General features: G+C 38.2%; 3 protein-coding genes across 4 annotated transcripts in view; 1 reads left to right on the forward strand and 2 right to left on the reverse strand.

Moving 5' to 3' along the window:
• Nucleotides 1–507: 507 nt before the first annotated feature.
• On the reverse strand, nt 508–3,259 carry timm8b (translocase of inner mitochondrial membrane 8 homolog B (yeast)). Of its 2 annotated transcripts, XM_015015222.1 has the most exons (3): nt 3,168–3,259; nt 1,769–1,995; nt 508–930 (listed from the first exon to the last, which is right to left on the reverse strand). In XM_015015222.1, the coding sequence occupies exons 2-3, from the start codon at nt 1,868–1,870 to the stop codon at nt 763–765; spliced, it is 270 nt and encodes an 89-aa protein (XP_014870708.1). In that variant the 5' UTR covers nt 1,871–1,995; nt 3,168–3,259; the 3' UTR covers nt 508–762. The 2 variants fall into 2 exon arrangements, with proteins under 2 accessions (XP_014870708.1, XP_014870709.1); XM_015015223.1 differs by lacking the exon at nt 3,168–3,259 and having other exon boundaries at nt 1,769–2,013.
• LOC106935004 (succinate dehydrogenase [ubiquinone] cytochrome b small subunit B, mitochondrial) lies at nt 2,729–12,841 on the forward strand. Its single transcript, XM_015015221.1, has 4 exons — nt 2,729–2,842; nt 3,218–3,325; nt 6,241–6,391; nt 11,943–12,841. The coding sequence occupies exons 1-4, from the start codon at nt 2,794–2,796 to the stop codon at nt 12,106–12,108; spliced, it is 474 nt and encodes a 157-aa protein (XP_014870707.1). The 5' UTR covers nt 2,729–2,793; the 3' UTR covers nt 12,109–12,841.
• The window catches only part of LOC106935003 (interleukin-18), a 26,309-nt gene continuing 19,164 nt past the window's right edge, over nt 12,596–19,740 (reverse strand). The window contains exons 5-6 of the mRNA XM_015015220.1: nt 16,292–16,428; nt 12,596–16,102 (exon numbers count right to left, since the gene is read on the reverse strand). Coding sequence (XP_014870706.1) covers nt 15,872–16,102; nt 16,292–16,428 — 368 coding nt within the window. The 3' untranslated portion in view covers nt 12,596–15,871. The remainder of the gene's footprint in view (nt 16,103–16,291; nt 16,429–19,740) is intronic.

Consider the following 19,740-nt stretch of genomic DNA (forward strand, 5'->3'; position numbering starts at 1 on the left):
CTTTTTTTTTTTTTTTTGTTAAAAAAAAATAAAAAAAGAAAAAAAAAAAAAACCCCAACCCCCCCCCCCCCCCCAAAAAAAAAAAAAAAAATAGCCAAATATTATTTATTCGAGACAACTGCCTCTTGAATGTTTCAATAAAACAAGATTGGAACATTGAAGGTGTATTGTGAAGTTATATCACCTGACAGTGTCAGTTACTTTAAAAAAATAATTGATAAATGGTCAAAATCTGAATCCTTAAATTAACTTTTTTAAAGATTAGTGATCAAAAAGAAAACAGTAATTGGTGCACCACTAGTTTTAAAATCACCAAACAGAATGGGGAACAGTAAAGGTACCTTTCAGTAAGCACTTTGTATTGCCTTGTTGCTGAAAATGTGCTATATAAATAAAATTACCTTTACCTTTACTACTGTGTGTCAAATAAACTGGATTGTTATGTTAATCAAAGTATATAAGCCATCTATGTATTTCTATGTCTTTCACCTAGAGACAGAAAAAATTAGCACAATATTTAAAGATTTTAATATCATGTAAGACCACTGGATTCTATCAGAACCTTTGTCAAACCTTTGACAACTTGCAGGGATCTCACACCAGAACATAGAGTATGTGCGAGTTTACAAACTGATTTACATCCAGAAACAAGAGAGACTTCATCCCACATCTCCAGAGCCCAAAACATATGGTCCTCTCTCATCCACATGACACAACACAAGTAGCTTCTGAGTAAATCGTCCTTCTGGATCAGGTCCATGATCAGTGAGTGCCCTTCTGCACCATCTGTGTGAACCGGTTGGTGATGGTTAGGGTGGTGTCAATGAACCTCTCCACACAGTTCTGAAGACACGTCTCTGTCCGGTAGTCCAGCTTGGAGCCTGGACTATCCACACACTTGTCCCAGCACACGTCTGTGAAACTGTGCACCTGGAAAACACAACAGACAGACGGTCAAATGGACAACTCTGGCAAGACACTGAATCAGACTCAGGGTTAGTGTACCGGCTCCTTTCATGGCTGCTGCAAAGCTACTGAGTTGCAGCAATTACGATAATGCCAACAGGCTGAAGTTACACAGTAAACTTTTCCAAAGTTTACTTTTTTCCAGTGATGTGGAAAAAAGGCTGTTTTTCATAGTTATTTTTACCATCTTATTCATATTATACATTTATAAATGTCACATAAAAACTAAGTCTTTGATTGGAGCTAAATATTTCATCTGAAAGCTAAAAATTTAGTAATAAATATTTAAAATTAAATAATTACATAAATATTTAATTTTGAGCTAAATATTTAGTTTGTAAACTATTTAGCTTGTTAATTACAAATTGTGTTAGTTTGAAACTAAATATTTAAATAAATATAAAACTATATAAATATTTGATATTGATATTTAGCTTGTAAACTAAATGTTTAGCTTTTGAATTAAGTGTTTGGCTTGGAACTATGACATTTATAAATGTATTAATAATATGGTGAAAATATGACTGAATAATGAATAACACATTTTTTCCTATATGACAGGCTAAATAAACCAAAAATATTGCTGTTAATTTTTCACTTTGTAACCTTATAATCAGTACCTGTCAGACTATATCTGGAGAATTAGATGTGTAGACTACATTAAAATGTTAACATGAGCCCTCAGTACAGTATGGAACACATAAAGCGTTACGTCTTGGTTCTTTTGGACATCTTGGGATAGTGTCCCCTGCATGTGGCCTGTTGGAGCCGGGAAGACACAGATCACCGTGTGGGAACAAACCTGGGCCTGGAACTGGGCCTTCTGCTGCTCTATGGCGATCATCTTCTGAAGCTCCGACGCTTCTGCCTTTTCCGAGGCGCTGAGATTATCAAAGCTGTCCATGAGCTTCCAGAGTCCACACAGAGAGCCGACGGACCGGTCTAAGCGGCGGGGGAAGTGTTCTTCACACTAACCCGGCGTGAACCATGGCGGAGGAGATCCTCCGGAAATACCGACGCCGCGCTGATCTAAAAACAAAGGAGATGGTCCTCACACTGTGATGAGTCACATCGTAGTAGTTTGGAAATCAGCGTCATGACCGTGACGCAGGACGTTACGTTCACCAAGATATTTGATAGTAAAAAGACGTTTACTCAACCCCTAAAAAGGTCAGTTCGAAAAGGTGAAGATAATGCTGTAAATGCACCAGACTTGGAAAGCTGCTCATTTCCATCAGTAGTTCCATAACACGAACAACACACTAAAACAAGACCATTTATACAAAACCGTAAAAATAACAATAAAAGAATGCTGAAAGGACAAAACAAACAAACAAACAATATAATGTGATTTACACCCGTTTTAAAATATTTATATCAAAAGTGTTAGTATGTTTCAAAGTATAAAAGACAATATTTGTCATAAATGAAACAGAAAGTTTTTTTGTTTTTTAAAAATGCCCATGCTTCATAATTTTCCAAAAATATCAACATTGAAGAACATTTATTTATCCACGTTCTGCAAGTTTTGATTTATTAAAAAAAATAGAAATATGAATAAACATCTAAAGTCCTATTGTAGATATTTATTTTTTTTTTAAAAAGAAAGAAAAGATTATGTAATATTTACGACTCTGGCCCATTTTATTTAGCTTGAATTAAATGTAGATACCCTGGTGTAAAAGAACAAAGTACTTTTGCACATTTTACCGATAGTAACCTCCTGCCAGAACTTAGAGCGGAGTGAGCCATCTCCTTAAACATTCAACAGCTTTGTACTTAACTCAGAAACTAAATCCGGGTGGTGACCTTGGTGAGTTAATCATCATGGCGGCCATCGTTAGATTGAGTTCTGTGTGTCGTAGGGGTGTAAAACGTGAGTACTGCTCTCTGTCTTCCATGTATGTGGGTTTTCTGAAAACGAGCGCTAACCTATTACAGCACAGCGGGAGAAGGACACGAAGAAAGGACCATTGAGGTGCTCAGGCAGCTTACATAGAAACAATGGCCGATAGGATAGGGTGTGTTGTCAAATTCACGACACAAAATAGAGGAATTCAGGCGCACAGCTACAATGTGCTAACCTTTGATATTACAGCTTCAAATCCCATCTCAGCTCTAAGGAACGGGACTTCGTGTTGTGATGTTAAAAACTGCCAGAGTAATGAAATTTTGCAAACCTCTACTGTTTGGTGTTATACCTGTAGAACTGATGTCCGATTAAAGCGTCTCCTCTGTTTTCCCTCCTCAGCTCTGTTCTACCAAAGCACCCTGCTGGTTAGGCCAGTTGTCGTCCTTCACAAAGAGCAGCAGCCCCACCCGCTGACTGCAAGGATCCATTCGTCACCACCGCTCTACGGTCAGTGGTGGACAGTCAACTCTGCAGTGGTACAGACTTGAAACAGGTTTCCACACAGATCAACCCCTGAGATCTGAATCAGAGACAGTAGTGCATTAGTATTAGAAGAAGAACTTTTATTTATATTGTACTTTTTCAACAACAAGGCAGTTCAAAGTGCTTTACTTGGATTAGAAGACAATCAAAAACAGCAACCCAAGCACAATAAAAGAAAAACAAGCAAAGCAAAAGAAAAACGACACTTTAAATGTTCCATTTGTTCTGGATTGCTAAGTAAACTTGAAAAAGAAGACCAGAGTTGTTGGAAGGTTGATATATCAATAAGTCTTTAATGTGTTTTGGTGCTAAAGCACACCACAATTTGTAAGCTAATAGTATTTTCTAAGTTTGTTTTAGATTAGTAAAGGATAAAGCTAAATGTTGGTTCTCCATGTTTGATTCTTGTCCTGGGTTGCTAAGTACTCCACAACAGGATCTAGATCTTGCTCTGATATTAGTCCTTTAAACCTGGAAATGTTCAAGTGACAATACGGATACGTAGTCCACAATTTATAAACTAACAAGAGTTTCTCTTGGTCTTCCTCGTTTATTAGTGCTTTAAGCCTGGAAATGTTCTTCAGATGATAGAATAAAATCAACAGTCAGTCAGGGTGATGAAATGACAACATCAGGACGGATAGGGAGAACCCCAGCACATACAGCAACATTCAGACATGCGGCCAGCAAAAGGCAGTGCAACCAGGGAGTGTGTATCTGCAGTCTTGAGATATGTGTGCAGTAAGTCTGTGAACCCTGTGCAGCCAGCTCTCCCAGGCCACAGTCTCTGATACGATGGTCTTATCTAAGAGCAAGTCCTTGGGAGTACTCTGCTCCACAGTTGCACGGATGTCTTCAGGAAGGGAACAAGGTGGGAAAGAGCCTCTTGTCTACATATCATCCAGCCAGACTTGAGATAGCCAGCCAGCTAAAGTCTACACAGGGGAGCCAGTTCAGATAGAGACAGTATTCTTTAGATCAGGTAGACTTTTTAAATTTTCATCTCCCCTAAAGTCTCACAGGTACATCCCTATTGATTCCAATCATCCAAATTATTGTGGCCATTCCCACCGGGCCAGACTAGCAACTTCTCCAAGATCGATTCCATCCCGCTGGTGTTGGTCTGAGTGTTCGCTAGTCAGCCCAATCCTTCACACTGATCAGGCATCTTGACAAGGGTTGAAACAGTTGCCGAAGTCTTCCGAATTTGTTAATATGCCAGGTATCCTGGAAAAAAACAACTCCAAAGAGCAGAAATCCCGTTATCATGAATCCAACTAAAGACAGACACTCCACGTCTTCCAGGTATAACAAAAAAAATTGTAAACATCCAAAGAGTCCAAAATGAATCCCAGTGGGTGTGTCCCTGCAGGACAAGCTGGCTATCCTTTGCCCAGTCTTCTTGTTGTGAAAATTTGACCAATTGCATTGAGAGACCAGTTGACCAGTTCCATAATTTGTAGATTTGGAGGATGTGCAAAGAGAGGCTCCAAAAAGCAACACAGAGACAGAGCAAACAGGGCATAGATGGGTAGTGTTAAGAGAATAAAATCATTCACTTCTGGCTCGTTATATTCTCTTATGCTCTTGGATTCAATGATTCCATGCGTGGAAACAAAAGCCACACAGAGATGACAGTCAATGCTCCACGTCATACATTTTCAGAGTTTATTCTAACATTTAAAAGTATAAAATCACATTGACAACACAGACACTTCAAAACACACTAAACTGGACATTCATTTATCTGAGACAAATAGAAAAGAAAAAGAAAGAAAGAAAAGCAAAGACGTCTTTGGAGATTTGCAAGAGCAAATCTGATTTGTTACTCCTGTGTACAAACTTTTATAATAAAGGCGTATTGTTGTCTTTAATTTATTCAAATGAGGCGTATCTTTGCTCATCCAACCAGGAGCTATCTCTGACCCTCTTTAAATTAAGAAACTCCCTGCAATTTGTTTTCAAGATCAAACATCAGTTGTCACCTTTATCTAAACAAAGTGGAAGCAGAGCTTCTCCTCCACTGGCCTGAACTCCTTCTGTTTTATGGCTTTTCACAGATCTGTGTGAAAAGCTGGAACTTCTCCTGATTGTTTCCCACACAGACAAAGGGCAGATCAAAAGATCTTAGCAAACAATCTGCTTTAACTACAGTTAACATAAAGGTCAATAGGGCAGAATAAGTTATTAATCTGAAAACTATACTGAGCAACATGTCTTGATTGAAATAGCCTAAGTTTTAAAACTAGCATATTTTAAATTTATTTTCTTAACAGTAGGGAGGGAGCAGAGGAAAAAAGCATCCGCCTTCACTGAGAGCTGAAGAGTGTTGAATGTAGGTGCCCATCTGGTTGTGTGGTTAACAACACATTTGGGTTTACGCTGCAGGAAAAAAACCTTGTTTTATTATTTATTTTTTCTTCATTTCCATTTCATCTTTAAGGTAGAAGACTGAAACCTGCCTGTGGTGAACAGCGGATGTTGTTCTGGGTCACATCAGAAACCCTAATATTGAATGCAGTGACAATTTTGCACACACTATTCATTATGTTCATCCTGTTGGTACCGGCTTACGTTGCCAGAAAAACAGGTCATGCTAATTTCCAACAGATGAAGCTAGAGCTTGTTCTGTTCCTTGCCCACTGGCAAGCCTCAGAACATGAAGTGAATGGTTGTGATGTTGAGCCGACCCAGCCGCTCATATTTTATCACTTTTCCAGTGACTGCTGCGCTGCTGCTGCTCTCCAACGTAACCTAGCAGCATTGAAAATCAAACGTGTGAACAGAACCTGACTGAAAATGAGTGGCTGTGTGAATTTTATGCTGAGCTTCAGTGAAGTTCTGAAGTTGGATAACACATGTGCTGCTTTGCTCTGCAGCGGGCTCTGACTCCAATGCTGCATCTCTTCACTGGACAGCAGAGCGAGTGCTGAGCATCGCCCTGCTTGCCTTGGGTCCTGTGGCATACTTCAGCCCCGGGCCAGTCATCGATTACTCCCTGGCTGCTGCGCTCACCCTGCATGGACACTGGTAAGACTAGCTGCCACCAGACTTTGCTCTGGGGAAGTTTAATAAGAATTGTTTCACAGAAGAAATGTACAATTGTACAAAAAGAGATCAGAATCCACAAATTTCCTCTGGATAGTCTCTGGTGAAATACTGAAAAATCTGATTATCAAATCTAAGAACTTCCAGCATTTGAGACCTACAGTCATACATGTGAAGTGTTTGATTTTAGAATATGGGAAAATTTGGTGCTACTGTCAGAGCAAAGGAGAGGGGAGGGTGGGCCGAGTAACAAAGGCAGGGGGAGAAGGGTTAGACTAAACGCCATAATATGGGATATTTACAGGAAAATAATACGGGAGCATGGCGGGGGGTTAAATACGGTAGTTTCCTGGCCAAAATAGGAGACTTGGAAGTTATGCCAACAATACATCATCCAACAGCATGTACTATTTATTAGTTTGGTAAAAGTCTTTTTAATGTTATTGAAAGGGATGCACCAATATGAAAATTTGAGCCGATGTCATTATCAGATGTTAATAGTACCGTAATGGTCAATAGCTGATATTTGGAAATATACAATGTTAAAAATATTGAACACATCACAATTTTTCACAGTAAAAATTTTTCTGAAGGTGTTATTGACAGGACATTTTCACCAAATATTGGTAACAACTCAAGTAATCCACACTTTGGAAGAAACCAAAACAAATAAGTTTAAAATAATGTAAAATAACAGAGGGAAACCGAACTGAACAGGTTTAGTGATATTTATTTAATACTTTGTTCCAAAGCCTTTGTTGGTAATGACAACAAAGGATGTATGAACTGGAGAGCGTGGAAATGGCAATGTAGAAATCACACACTGCAAAAACACAAAATCTAAACTATTTTTTTATAGTTTCTAGTTCAAATATCTAAGAACACTTGAAATAAGACAAACTAAATTACAGGTAACTTTTCAGCAAGAAACAGGAGCTTGTTAAGTCATTAATTCCTTCATTTTGATGGAAAAAAAATTCTAATTCCATTGGCAGATTATTTCACTTATAACAAGATATTTTACCTAGGATAGAAGTGAAATAATCTGCCAATGGAGCTATTAGTTTTTCCTCAAGATTACGAAGCTACTGACTTAAAGCAAGCTCCTTTATCTTGCTGAAAGGGTACTTCTTAGTTTTGTATTATTTCAGGTGTTCTACGATATTTGCACTAGGAACTAGACCAACATTACTTTATAAGATTTTGTGCAGTGAAGAGATAATGAAGAGCTAACATTTCCACCAAACGGTGGAAGTGTTAGCTGACGAAGCTAGTATTTGTGCTGCTGTTGTGCTGACAGACCTACATGTGTTTTCTTTCATTCGAATCATTAGAATCCACATTTCAGAATCTGTAAATAACTGAAAACGCCCAAGTAGACCTGTTCATGGTTTTATTGTGGCCAGTCGTATTTCCAAAACGGCACCACCCTTCACATTAGGACAAACAAAAGTAATGAGTTAAGAGACTAATATTTTCATTTCAGGTTTTATATATATATATGAAGATGTTGAATTATTGTGTAGGTAATTTCAAATTTGGTGTTCCATGAGAGTTTGTTAAATGGGGCAAGTGGTCCTTGACCTGAAAAAGTTTGAGAAACACTCTTAGTGAAACACTCCTAGCAGAAAGGTAACGTCGTTGTTTCTCCCTACGTCCAGTGGGAGGTGCAGGTTGCTACAATCGATAGTAGCCACACAGGCACACCCAAGTGTTGGCAGAAAAGGGTTCCCAAGCGAGCAGAGAGGTTTGCAAGTGAACATTTGATCCTAGCAGAGATGAGATAAGTTTTGAGTGCAAGGAGAAAGGTTTGAGAAAGCACAGTGCATATTTGAAAGAGAGGAGACGTTTTGAGAACTAAAGACAAAGTCCTGCTTTTAAACTGAAAATGTGTGCTGTCAAATTATGGTAGTAAAATTCCCCCATACCATTTTATTTTTTTTTGTCTTTGAAAGCTGCTGAAGTTTGCACTGATGATATAAACTATTGGTTTTACATTTTATGTTACTCTTTCACTGCTAATAAAAAACCCCCACAACACTTAATATGTATAAAGGCAATATTTTGAGAATTTATATTTCAATGACTTTTATTTAACATCAGCAAAACAATATGTATACTTTAGTTCTGTTCTCCTGTAATGCTTGAAGATTTTAGTTTAAACCTCTTATTTAAATCAGTTGTATAATGTTCAATGACATGTATGTTCCATAACATTCTTAATTTAAAATGGAACAAAACCTCATATCATCAGATTTCATTTACTAGTACCAAGGAACATTAAAGATTGACAAAAAGGGATTTGTTTTATCCCACAATCTATTAATATCAATTGATATGAAAAATTTTATTCCAATAGGATTTATTTAAAGCCATATATTGAAGCAGGTGAACAGATGGGACTTAAGGAACTTGATCACAAAAATTAGACTTGCTCTGTGTTGCTAAATTAAAATTCAAAAATACTTTATTTACCCCAAAGGAAAACTAAATGTTGTAGCTCATATTAATTAAAATTCTTAAGAGTTATTGTGGATAGTGATGGCTGTTGGCAGGAAAGGTCTCCCATAGCAAGTCTGTATAACACTGAGTTTGAAGAAGCCTCTGACTGAAGAAACTCTGTTTTCTAAGACAGTCTCATGAAGAGGATGGGATGACATGTAAGCATTGTTTACAGTGATGGTGCAATCAGCTTAGAGGAAGCTGAACCGGCTCAAGGCTACTCCATAGTAAGAGCTGTTGTTGTTGTAGAAATGGAGTCATGGCTTCAGTAACTCTTCTATTGTCAACCATGATTACATAAAAGGAAATATGCTGTCACTTCACGAGCCATCATCAAGTAAGATTGCTGTCAATCTTACTTGATATTGACATATTCTGGTTTTAGTTGCTAACTGGGCTGGCCTCATTACTGGAATTGCAGGTTTGTGGTGAACTACAGTTGAAATATGAAACTGAAACACTGTGGCTCACTGTAGCAGGGAATCATTGAGAGATGAGTGCAACCAGCCTTACATTGTGTAGCTTAGAAGCTGATCTTCAGTCTGTGGGTTGGAGCTTCTGGAGGATTAGTCATGATGATTTACTTCTTTGTGTTTCTTCCTTTAAAGGGGCAATGTTGTGTGTTTTCCAGCCATATAGGGCAGGGTTTCCCCCAGTCTATTATAGGCCTGGTGGGCTGCCATGCTTTATGTGTCCCCATGCCAGGCTAAGCATTGTGTGCCTTTGTTTTTATTAAAAAGAAAAAAATAATAATTTATATATATATATATATATATATATATAGAAAAAAGTGTAAGTCAATTGCAAGCATCTCTTCTGCGGTGAACATTTCACTGGCAGGGCAGAATTATTCCTGAAAGAAATGGGTTTATAGTTTTTCTAGTTGCTGCATTGTAGCGTGCACCAATCAGACCTCTGGCTCCTCTGCTTTGGCCGCTGTGGTGACTCGATCTCTGAAGTTCACCTTGACGCGGATCGCTCGTATTGGCTCACCTATATGGACATTTATATCAACCCCCTGTGAGGATGAGGATCCATGTTTCTGTAGAATTGATCAAGGTAGGAATCAAGTTTAAATCCACCGTGTTTGCTCTGCTCAGGCAGCTCAATGTGAACCGCAAAAGTTCACATTGAGCTGCACTCAGTGTTCACAGGAACACATTTAGAGGTGCGCGTTGAGCATGCAGTGAGAATATTTCTTTGCGAACAAAGCATTATATGTGTTGTGTGTGTTTATGTCTCAACATGCTGACTCTGTCTGCGGTGATAAAGTTTGAGTTCCCGGTTAGCCAATGTGTTGGTGGACCGAGGGTTCAGCCTGTGGAGGAGCTTTTGCACTCACCTCCACAGCCGAAAGCCAGCGTGGTGCGTGACTAGCGCAGCATGATGGTTTGTTTTTATTTAGTTTTATATTTTGTGGCGACACAATGCATATGTGTCTACTGGGAGTCGGTAGAGTTGCCGTGCGGAGATCAGAACAAAGGTAAAGGTAATTTTATTTATATAGTACATTTTCAACAACAAGGAAATACAAACAAAATAAACTAAAAAGAGCAAAGGAAGGAAAAGAATCTAATGTTGATCTAAAGTAAATATACTAGAAACTCTTATTCAGGGTTGGTAGATAAGTATAAGTAAGTATCCTCTGGTCTGATTCCTTTTCTGGGTTAGAAGAATAAGAGTCTGAAACATAGTTTCTAAGGTAGTTATTCTGGATTCTAAGTTTGTTCTAATCCCTGTTCTGAGTTGCTAAATAAGTGTAAGTAAGTATTTTCTGGACTTTCTAAGTATGCTCTGAATTTGTAAAAGTAATGAGTACTCCACAATTTCTAAGTAATAATAAAAACTAAATGTTTCTGTTCTGGAAGAATTTTTTCTGGATTCCAACTTTGTTCTAATTCCTTTTCTGGGTTAAAAGTGAGTACTTCACAGTTTCACAAAATAAAATAAAAAAAAATTGGAAAGGACACATTGGGTCAAATGGCAACACTCAGACAAAACAAAGGGCAAAACAAAGACATGAGTGAAGGCGGTGACACCACAGGGCCATGAAACCACGTTGCTCAGCCTCCTGGCAGAAGTCCAATATCAAGGCATGATGGCCGTGGGAGCGCTCAGCTCCACAGCTGCATGGACAACAGGAGGGGATGAGGTGGGAAGGAGCGTTGTGTTCACATATCTTCAAGGAAACTGGAAATATGCAGCTAAAGGATTTCTCAAACATCCATGAAAGAATCAAGGCAACACTCTATGTTCCCTGGAGTCTTGGCATCATACCCTTACCCTGTTGCCAACACTCCAGGTATGTTTGTTGAGAGATTCAGCAATCCCTAATCAAAGAGAGATTGCTGAAACTAATCACTACATCACAGACCACCTGTGTGACGATGATGACATTTATCGGCAGTGTCGTATATTCTATGCCCAGGCAAACATTCTGGGAAGAAAATTTAATGAGGTAAAAATAACTGTTCAAAGCTTACTGTACATTCTTGTATGCAGCTCCTTTGTGGTGTAAATTTAAAAAAGCTGGCATGCAGAAGCTAAAGGTTGCTTATGACTCCCTGAGAATTCTGCTCAAGAAACCCAGGTTCAGCAGTGCAAGTGAGATGTTTTGTAATGCACATGTCAGAACATTTCAGGCACTCATGAGACATTTGATATACAAGTTTGTGTCGTTTGTGCAGCTCCATGAATAGCCTTTTTTTAATGTCTTCACAGCCCTCTGTCAGTGCACTAAGATACCACTTGGCTCTGTGGAAACATTAGTATGCAAGTCTTTTAGAAGACTTTATTTTTACTTTTATTTTGTATGTGTTGTTGTGTATCATGTCTTTGTGGACCAGGAGTCTGTTGAAATAAAGCAATCAACTCATCTCTCTTAGTTTCAGCCATAAGACATATCAGCTGCTATTGGTAGTCCAGCAACGCATCAGAAGCTTCAGTTTGTTCATTCAAAGGTTCTCTGAGATTGTTAACTGGTCTTCCAGTGGGTGATTGTCTCTGACCTTAGCTGGTCTTTGCGTTGCAGGGGTCTGGGTCAGGTGTTAACGGACTATGTCCATGGGGACACAAAGGTCAAGCTCGCCAGTGCAGGCCTCTTCGTCCTGTCCACGGTCACCTTCGCCGGACTCTGCTACTTCAACTACAATGATGTGGGCATCTGCAATGCCATCGCTCTGCTCTGGAGCAAATGAAAGGGATTTTGGACTGGCGAGCTCAGGGTGAACCAGTGCTTTGGGAGAAATCTTGTCCCAGCTAATTGTAAAAAGGAAAATAATAATAATAAGTGTATATGTTCTTATAAGTTCTATCATTTTGCTTTTACTGAGGATGTAATGTGTCTGTCTAATGGATGCCGAGCCGTTCCAGCTTGTTTTTTTCATTGAGTTGAGCTGCAAGCGCTTACTTTAGAGATTCAAGCATTTTTATCCAGACAGTCATGGTTATCAAGTCTTACAGAATACAGAAGTGTAACATCTTCCTTTATATATATATATAATATATATATATATATAAAATGAGCCTCACACTCTGACACAGCAGGCCATGCTGCAGTTCTAACTCGACTTTTTTCACAAGCCACAATAAAGTTATTTTATGATTCATTCAGAACAGTCTGGTTCCCTTTACAGCATTCCTTGAAATTGAAGGCTGCACCCTGAATTTAGGATGCAATTTGTCTGAAGCTATGCAGCAATGCGTAGCTGGATATGAAGTTGCAAAATTAACTTCTGCTGATTATACTGTAGTTCTGTACAATACATAAAACAATCAGAAAGCTTGGATAATTGGATAATGTTTTTGTTTCTGTTGGTGTGTTCACTTCCTGCATGCAGCTTTGATTCTACGGTTTCAGGGAAGAGTCAAGAAAACGGTGCTCTGCCTTCTCTGTCTACACAATACTTATGCAATAAAACAGCTGATACACATCTGGTTTGGGGCTGGGTTTTTTATTGAGAAAAATTGTAAAAAACTATACAATTAATAGTAAAATGCATTTACATTAAGTGGTTAAAAGACAAGAAGTCAGGATTAATCTGAGGAATCAAAATTGTGCAATAATTTCAATGGACATTACTGATGACAGAAATGATCAACAAAGCAAAATGTCTACTTGAATAAACAGCTGCCATAAATAAGGTTTAGTGGAGTGAGTCAGAATCTGGATGTTGCTGTCATGGAAACAAAAAGTACTCTCCAAGATCCTACTCTCTCTGTGTGAGTCAGACTCCAATTTATGACTTCTGACTTTTCCATAATTACCAAAGAAAAGAAAAAGTGGAGGGAGGAACCGTCAAACAAATCTACCTGTGGGCCACTTTATTAGGCATACTGTTTAGCTGATTTGCTGTTTGTGATGGACTGAGCTTCAACAGCAATACAAGATGTGTAAGTAACTAAGTGTGGATGGTTCTAGTCATAGCTGATGGACTGGAAAGAGTATTTCAGAACCTGCTGACATTATCACACACACAAGCACCTCTCAGGTTTACAAAGCAATGCGTAGCTGGATATGAAGGACACGAAAAAGAAAAGCTGATTTCAGAGAAGAGCAGAAGGCTTGTTGATGAGAAGGAGCTCAAATAACTCCTCATCCCAGTCATACAGACTTTAATTGAGCCAAAATGAGAAATAGTTTGAATTTCTCGTTTGGACTATGGGTACTCTCACAGTCCAAAAACATGACTGTCAGGTTAATTGATCACTTTAAATTCTCCTCAGGTGTGTGTGCACACATACACACACCTAAAGAGTCTCTGTTTGGACGGACGGATTCTGTGACATGTTTTAAAAATGTGCTATCCTATTGTAACCTGCCACAGAGCCACCAATAAAGCCTGGTGAGCCACATGTGACTCAGGAGTTTCCCTGAGCTGGACACTTTGTTTCATTCATTTGACCTTTTACCTTTACAATCCTTCCAGTTACTACAGCTGAGAAACATCCCAACAGCATGATGCTGCCATCACTATGCTTCATGCGGGTGGTGTGTTTGGTCTGGTCAGGAGAACACTGCACATCACCACAAAGACCTTTCTTCTTCTTCCTCACCACTGAGTCTCCATCAGGCTTTTTGCTAGACTAGTCCAGCCTTGATGTGAGTTTCTGTCAGCAGTTTCTCAATGCCTCTCTTCCATAAAGCTCTGACTGGTCAAAAACCAACAGTTATCTGCAGAGTCTCTCCTAAAGCTTGGAACTCCTTCAGTGTTGTCATAACCTGGTGCTCTCTCATTTTCTCTCAGGCTGTGAGGACCATCTGACCTAGACAAATTGACACATGAACCATATTCCTTCCCTTTCCTGAGAATAGATTTCCAGGAGATGTTCAGTGTTTTAGAGATTTTTTTTACTCCATTACCTGAAAATGTTGAGCACAGTTGATTTGTAAAAACAACAAACAAGGCTAACACATCCAAGGGGGTGAGCATTTTTTTATTGTCGGTGTTTGTTACCCACCCAACAGTTTGACAACATTGTCTCAATCTTCACAACAATCAGAGAAAGTATAAATATAAACAGCCCATGTCATACATGACTTTTCTGATCATTTGGGTTACGCAATATATAGAGAAACTCAAAATATATTTTCAGTAATTACTGATCTTCATATCAGCACTGATGTCATCGTGGTTTGGCCATTTGTAGCAGATTGACAGTCCTATGATGGGGTCAGGTTCAGGAATTTGATTTTGACCAAGTTGGCTTCTCGTAGGCGGTTATGGACAGTCTGACCACTAGTCTCATCAATGGTTGTGTCGCTGGTCTTAACCGATTCTCAGATAGACGAGCCAGATGTGGCGATTTTGTGCTGGAGTGGTCAGATGTGGCTGACAAGGATGAGGTCGATTTGCAGACTATTTTTGACAGTCTGTTGGAAACCAACTCTTAGACGGCCAATGGTCCGATTGTGGACATTGAGCCTTGCAGCTACTGCTCTGGTGGACATCCCTGCATACAACATGCCAATGGCACGCTCCTGCATAATTTGTGACATCTCTGGCTTTATGACTTGTGACAAAATGTGATGTTTTGGGGTGGCCTTTTATTGTCCAGTTCAAGGATTGTCCAGTTTTTACTCATTTTGTCTGATTACCCACTGGACATGCCCTACCCATGCACTGAGTAATGCTCACTGAGAAGCAAACTGGATTAAAAATTGTTCACAAATCAAGAAAAATTTTACTTTTGTACAATAAAATGTCAGCAAATGCTTATTTACAGTTAACTCCACATGGCAACAATATTTGCATGTGGTGTTTAATTTTGTTCAGTAATAATGATAGTTGTTCAGCAGCCTCCAGTGTCTTTGGAGCAACAGGAGATTCACATCATGGATGCTCTCCTGCCAAAGTGACTTATGCCGTCACGTTAATGTGGACCAAATTCTGACAAAGGGTTCTCACAGCCTGTTGAATCTACGCTACAAAGAAATAAGACAGTTCTGAAAGAACAGGGCTCTAACCTAGGTAAGCTGATAAGGCTAACCTATTTGTACTCATGTGTTCATTTCAAAATGGTTTTAGGAAACAAGTCATCAGTAGGACAAGAGAAAACATAAGCAAACAAAACCAAGAACAAAATAGCGAACATTTATTTAGTCCTTCTCTTCATCTCAATCTTAATATATCACTCATTGACTCAGTAATTATTGGAAATGAGTATTTTAAAACATGGTATTCATATTCAATTTACTGTTAAAGAACCAACAAATGGACTATAGTGTATAAAAACAAAATTCTTACAAAATGACTCATGTTGTGAACAACCATATTTACTAACCCATAATAATAATGACAGTTATAAATAACAACCCGACCAAATCAAATAAACAAATGATCATAATGACAGAAAAATAATAATCTTCATATAATGTTAATAGTAGCAGAAGAAAGAAAGAAACTCACTATCCCTTTAATAAAGTGGCTAGTGAATGTTATATTTTCCCAAGAGAAATTATTATGGACTGCATTTATTTACATAAAAAATCCCACTCTCATCCACTTCATCCATGGATCCATGACGCAGAATTAGTTTATGCAGGCAAGGCATATCCTCCACATGCTCGAATGCCAGGAAGTAACCTGGGTACATGGTGGATTCAAACTTGTATTTGCCAGTGGAGATCAATTTCCACCGGAACAGAGCCTTGTGTTCCGCTGCTTTAATCATCTTCAGGACTTTGGGATCCTAGCAATGACAGAAGTGGGAAAACTGGTTAGGTTTCATGTTGTTATGCTGCTGAGTAACAGTGAAGGTGTTTATCTTCTTTCAAATCACTCTGCCATTATTTTTCACTCACAGTGATACGATTAGCTGCACCTCAGCATACAGTCTCATTTTACATGCAAGAAAGTCCTGACTGACAGAACCACTCACCATGGGCTCTGGGCACACTTCCTTCTCATCTTTGCAGGATATCATCATTTTCTCACCATCAGCACAGACGTAGAGCATGACTGACTGATACTTGTTACATAATGAGTCCTGATAAATCTGGATTTCAAATTTGCAATCTGAAAGAAAAAACAAGTATAATCAAGATGTTTTCTAAGTGACCTGCACAGCAGAAGTGTTGGACTAAGGCCCAGAAGAATCCAAACCTGGAAACTTTTTCATCATTTTATGTTTCTACTTAGACATATTTAAAAAAAAAAAATAAAAATAATAATAATAATAATCTGGTGGAATAATAAGTTCATGTTGAATTCAGGTAAAATTAAAGAAATTACCTTAGATCTTGTTGAATTGAGACCACACAATCATGTGATCTTTAATAAATAAAAACTTATTGTCATACTTTACACCAGAGTGATCATGTTGACTATTTGTTGTGCATTTTTTGCAGAGCTTTTATGCCGCTATTCTTATTAGACATGGCATGGGAGGATTGATTACTGTGGGGTCTAAAAATAGACTTGCCAATATAGTGAAAACCTCATTGAAAATAATTGGGTTGAATTTTCAGCCTCTGCCCTTCCAGTCCATCTGTGAGGACCCTGTAATTAAACAGAAACCGTCTCATGTTCTGTTTGAAGTTTATGACTTATTACCACAGAGCCGTTCATCGCAAAAGCATCTGGGTTTTTTAAAGTCCTCTCTCCCAAATTCCATTTCGCTTCTTAACACGTCTAGATTATTTTTTTATGGTTTTCTTATTTTTCCTATGTAGTACCTATTTCTTTTCTCTCTGATAAAATTGTAATTGTTTAACAACTTGTTTATATTACAAAATCAGTGAAGTAGTGCTGTGTCAGAACATGCAATAGTTGTGATCTTGGCATAATTATATTGTCCCTCATTCCAGATGCCATGTTTTAATATATTTGTCTCATTTGTTGAAATTTGTCTGCACTGTTACGTTTCTTGTCTTATTGCAAGGTGTTTCAATGTCCTGCCGGTTGCTATTCTTCTGCCTAGGGATACACCGTCCCACTTTTTTCACTTGGATATCTGAGGTTTAGCATCAACCGATGCAAATCTAATACATAAAAAGAGTGCTAAACTGACTTAAAATGTCTCTTCTTCTTTTTTAAACACAGACATAAATAAATAATGAATAAACTGACAAAAATAATAGGTTGACTAACTTGGTTAAACATGTAAATTTAAACTATAACAAATCTTTCAAATGGTTCAGAAAATTCAGTTTCGAATTCTAAATATAATGTAAAATAAATCAAGCATAACGTCATACTGAGCACAAGGCATAGAATTAGGCTGAATAGATCTGCCATTATGGACTGGGCACACTGTCATTGATACTCAATCTATAATACTTTTAATAGTGGACTAATACTGGATTAAGGCCCTGAAGGACCCAGAAGGGATGATCCTTAAGGAGCATCCAACAGTAATGAGTGCTCTCCATCCATTAACGTTGGATGGGGAGCATATCTACTGATGCTCCTTAGGAAACAATAAAGTGTATCTTATCTAATCTAGTGTTCTGTTTTGGAATGCTACTGGGAAATAAATGTACTAATAATTCCTTCACAGGGTTACAAACTGCTACAGTCTGATAAACTTGGCTGAGTAAGATCTCTGTGATTGACTGGACATGTTTAGTCCAATCATCTGTTAGAACTGAGATTCCTGGAGGATGCTATTAGAATTTAGTGGAAATGTGAAACGGCTCATCAGTGCCAGGTGTGGCATTTGCACCCTAGACTGTTTGGGTTGGTGCCAGCAGAGAGACATATTCTGCTCCACTCCCGAACATTTTACTCCACTCCCAAATTTGTTTTTAAAATTTCAAACAATATATGAAATGTAAACAACACCCATGTGGCTTCCAAGAATGGGTGAGAACTTGCATATCTGGCATGATGTGTGACTTTGGTACTGGTCAGATGGAAAGTGATAAGCAATCAATGAAGCAAATGACACATTCACCAATTTTTGTCTGTGACGCAGACATTCCCTCCTTGTTATTTTGTCAACTATCTTTAGCCTATGGGAAATTCTGCCATGCCATTCACCCCCAAAATAAATAAAAAAACATTCAGTGATGCGATTAGCTGCACCTCAGCACACAGTCTAATTTCATATGTAAGAAAGGCCTGACTGACAGAACCACTGAAACCACTGGCAATTCATTTTATCAACTAATTGCCACAAAAAAACTGGATCTGGTATTCCTAAGTATTTTAAATTGTCCACCGAGGGCCTACCATCCACATATCAGCATATTTTTCAGCTTTTATTTAGCTGGATTTTGAATTCAAGTTAACTGAAAGAAGGGATGATTTACATCAAAATAAGTTTTTGAAAATATTTTATGTAATTTGGCATTACTTTTTAAGAAAGAATAGGGAGAAAAAAAAATTAAATAAAAGCCTAAAATCAAATTTGACATGGAAAAAAAAAAATCTGATTTCATTTTTAAGGAAATAAATGATGTGGGTTTTCTGTATATGTAAGCTGATTGCTTCCAGCTGTCTCTCCTTCTTCTGATTATCCCTGTGTCTTATGTCATGGTTTGTCCATAGCTTGTCATTGTGAGTCTACCTGAATTTGTGATTGTGTCTCGTTCCGTACCTGTGGTTCCTGTGCGTTGTGTACAACTTTGAACGTAATTAAACCAATTTCTCCACCTAACAACTGGTGAGATCACCCTGGGTCTCACCACCTCAATCCTCATCAACAAAACCCCACTTCATGACACCCAGAGCTAAATGTAATATTACAACATTGTTGGAAAAACGTCACAAAAACACATTTTTCATCTCCAGCACACTTCTACCAACTAAAAGGTTGAACATTTTTTGTATTTTTCTAGGGTTAAAAGGTATATATTTATTAATTTTATACTCATTACAAAATGCTGTGGGTGGCTTCAGGCATCAAGATTAGCTTGTCTTGAGACAAGATAAATACTGATGGACAAGCCTATTAGTATGTTGTGACACCACCATTCATTGTATTTACAGCTCATCATTTGGGGTATATCTCCATCAACTACATACATGTAGATGTTTGTCTTTTTTTCCGTCTGTGCAAAGTAGCTCAATTCTAGTGGCAGTCCAGTGTATCGTACACTTGACAGGCCTCCAGACTTTAATTTCCCTTCTACCAGGCTAAGTCTTGCTGGTTTTTGTTTGTATTTAAAAAATAAAATAAATGTTGATATTCTCAGTAAATGTTAAATTTCTCTATCTGGGGGTCTTAAGCAGCTGCTGGCTGAAATTGGATTTATCAGAAGTGCAAATAATTGATATCTATTTTAATTGTATTTCTTTTAATTTGTTGTTTTTAAGACTCGATAGTTATGGGTTTAAATAGCATTTCATTGATGATGTCTTCCCGTAACTTCTAATTACCCAGCT

This window comes from Poecilia latipinna, unplaced genomic scaffold, assembly GCF_001443285.1.
Source record: "Poecilia latipinna isolate Pla-1442-1.1 unplaced genomic scaffold, P_latipinna-1.0 Scaffold1893, whole genome shotgun sequence".
In the NCBI taxonomy this organism is placed as follows: Eukaryota; Metazoa; Chordata; class Actinopteri; order Cyprinodontiformes; family Poeciliidae; genus Poecilia; species Poecilia latipinna.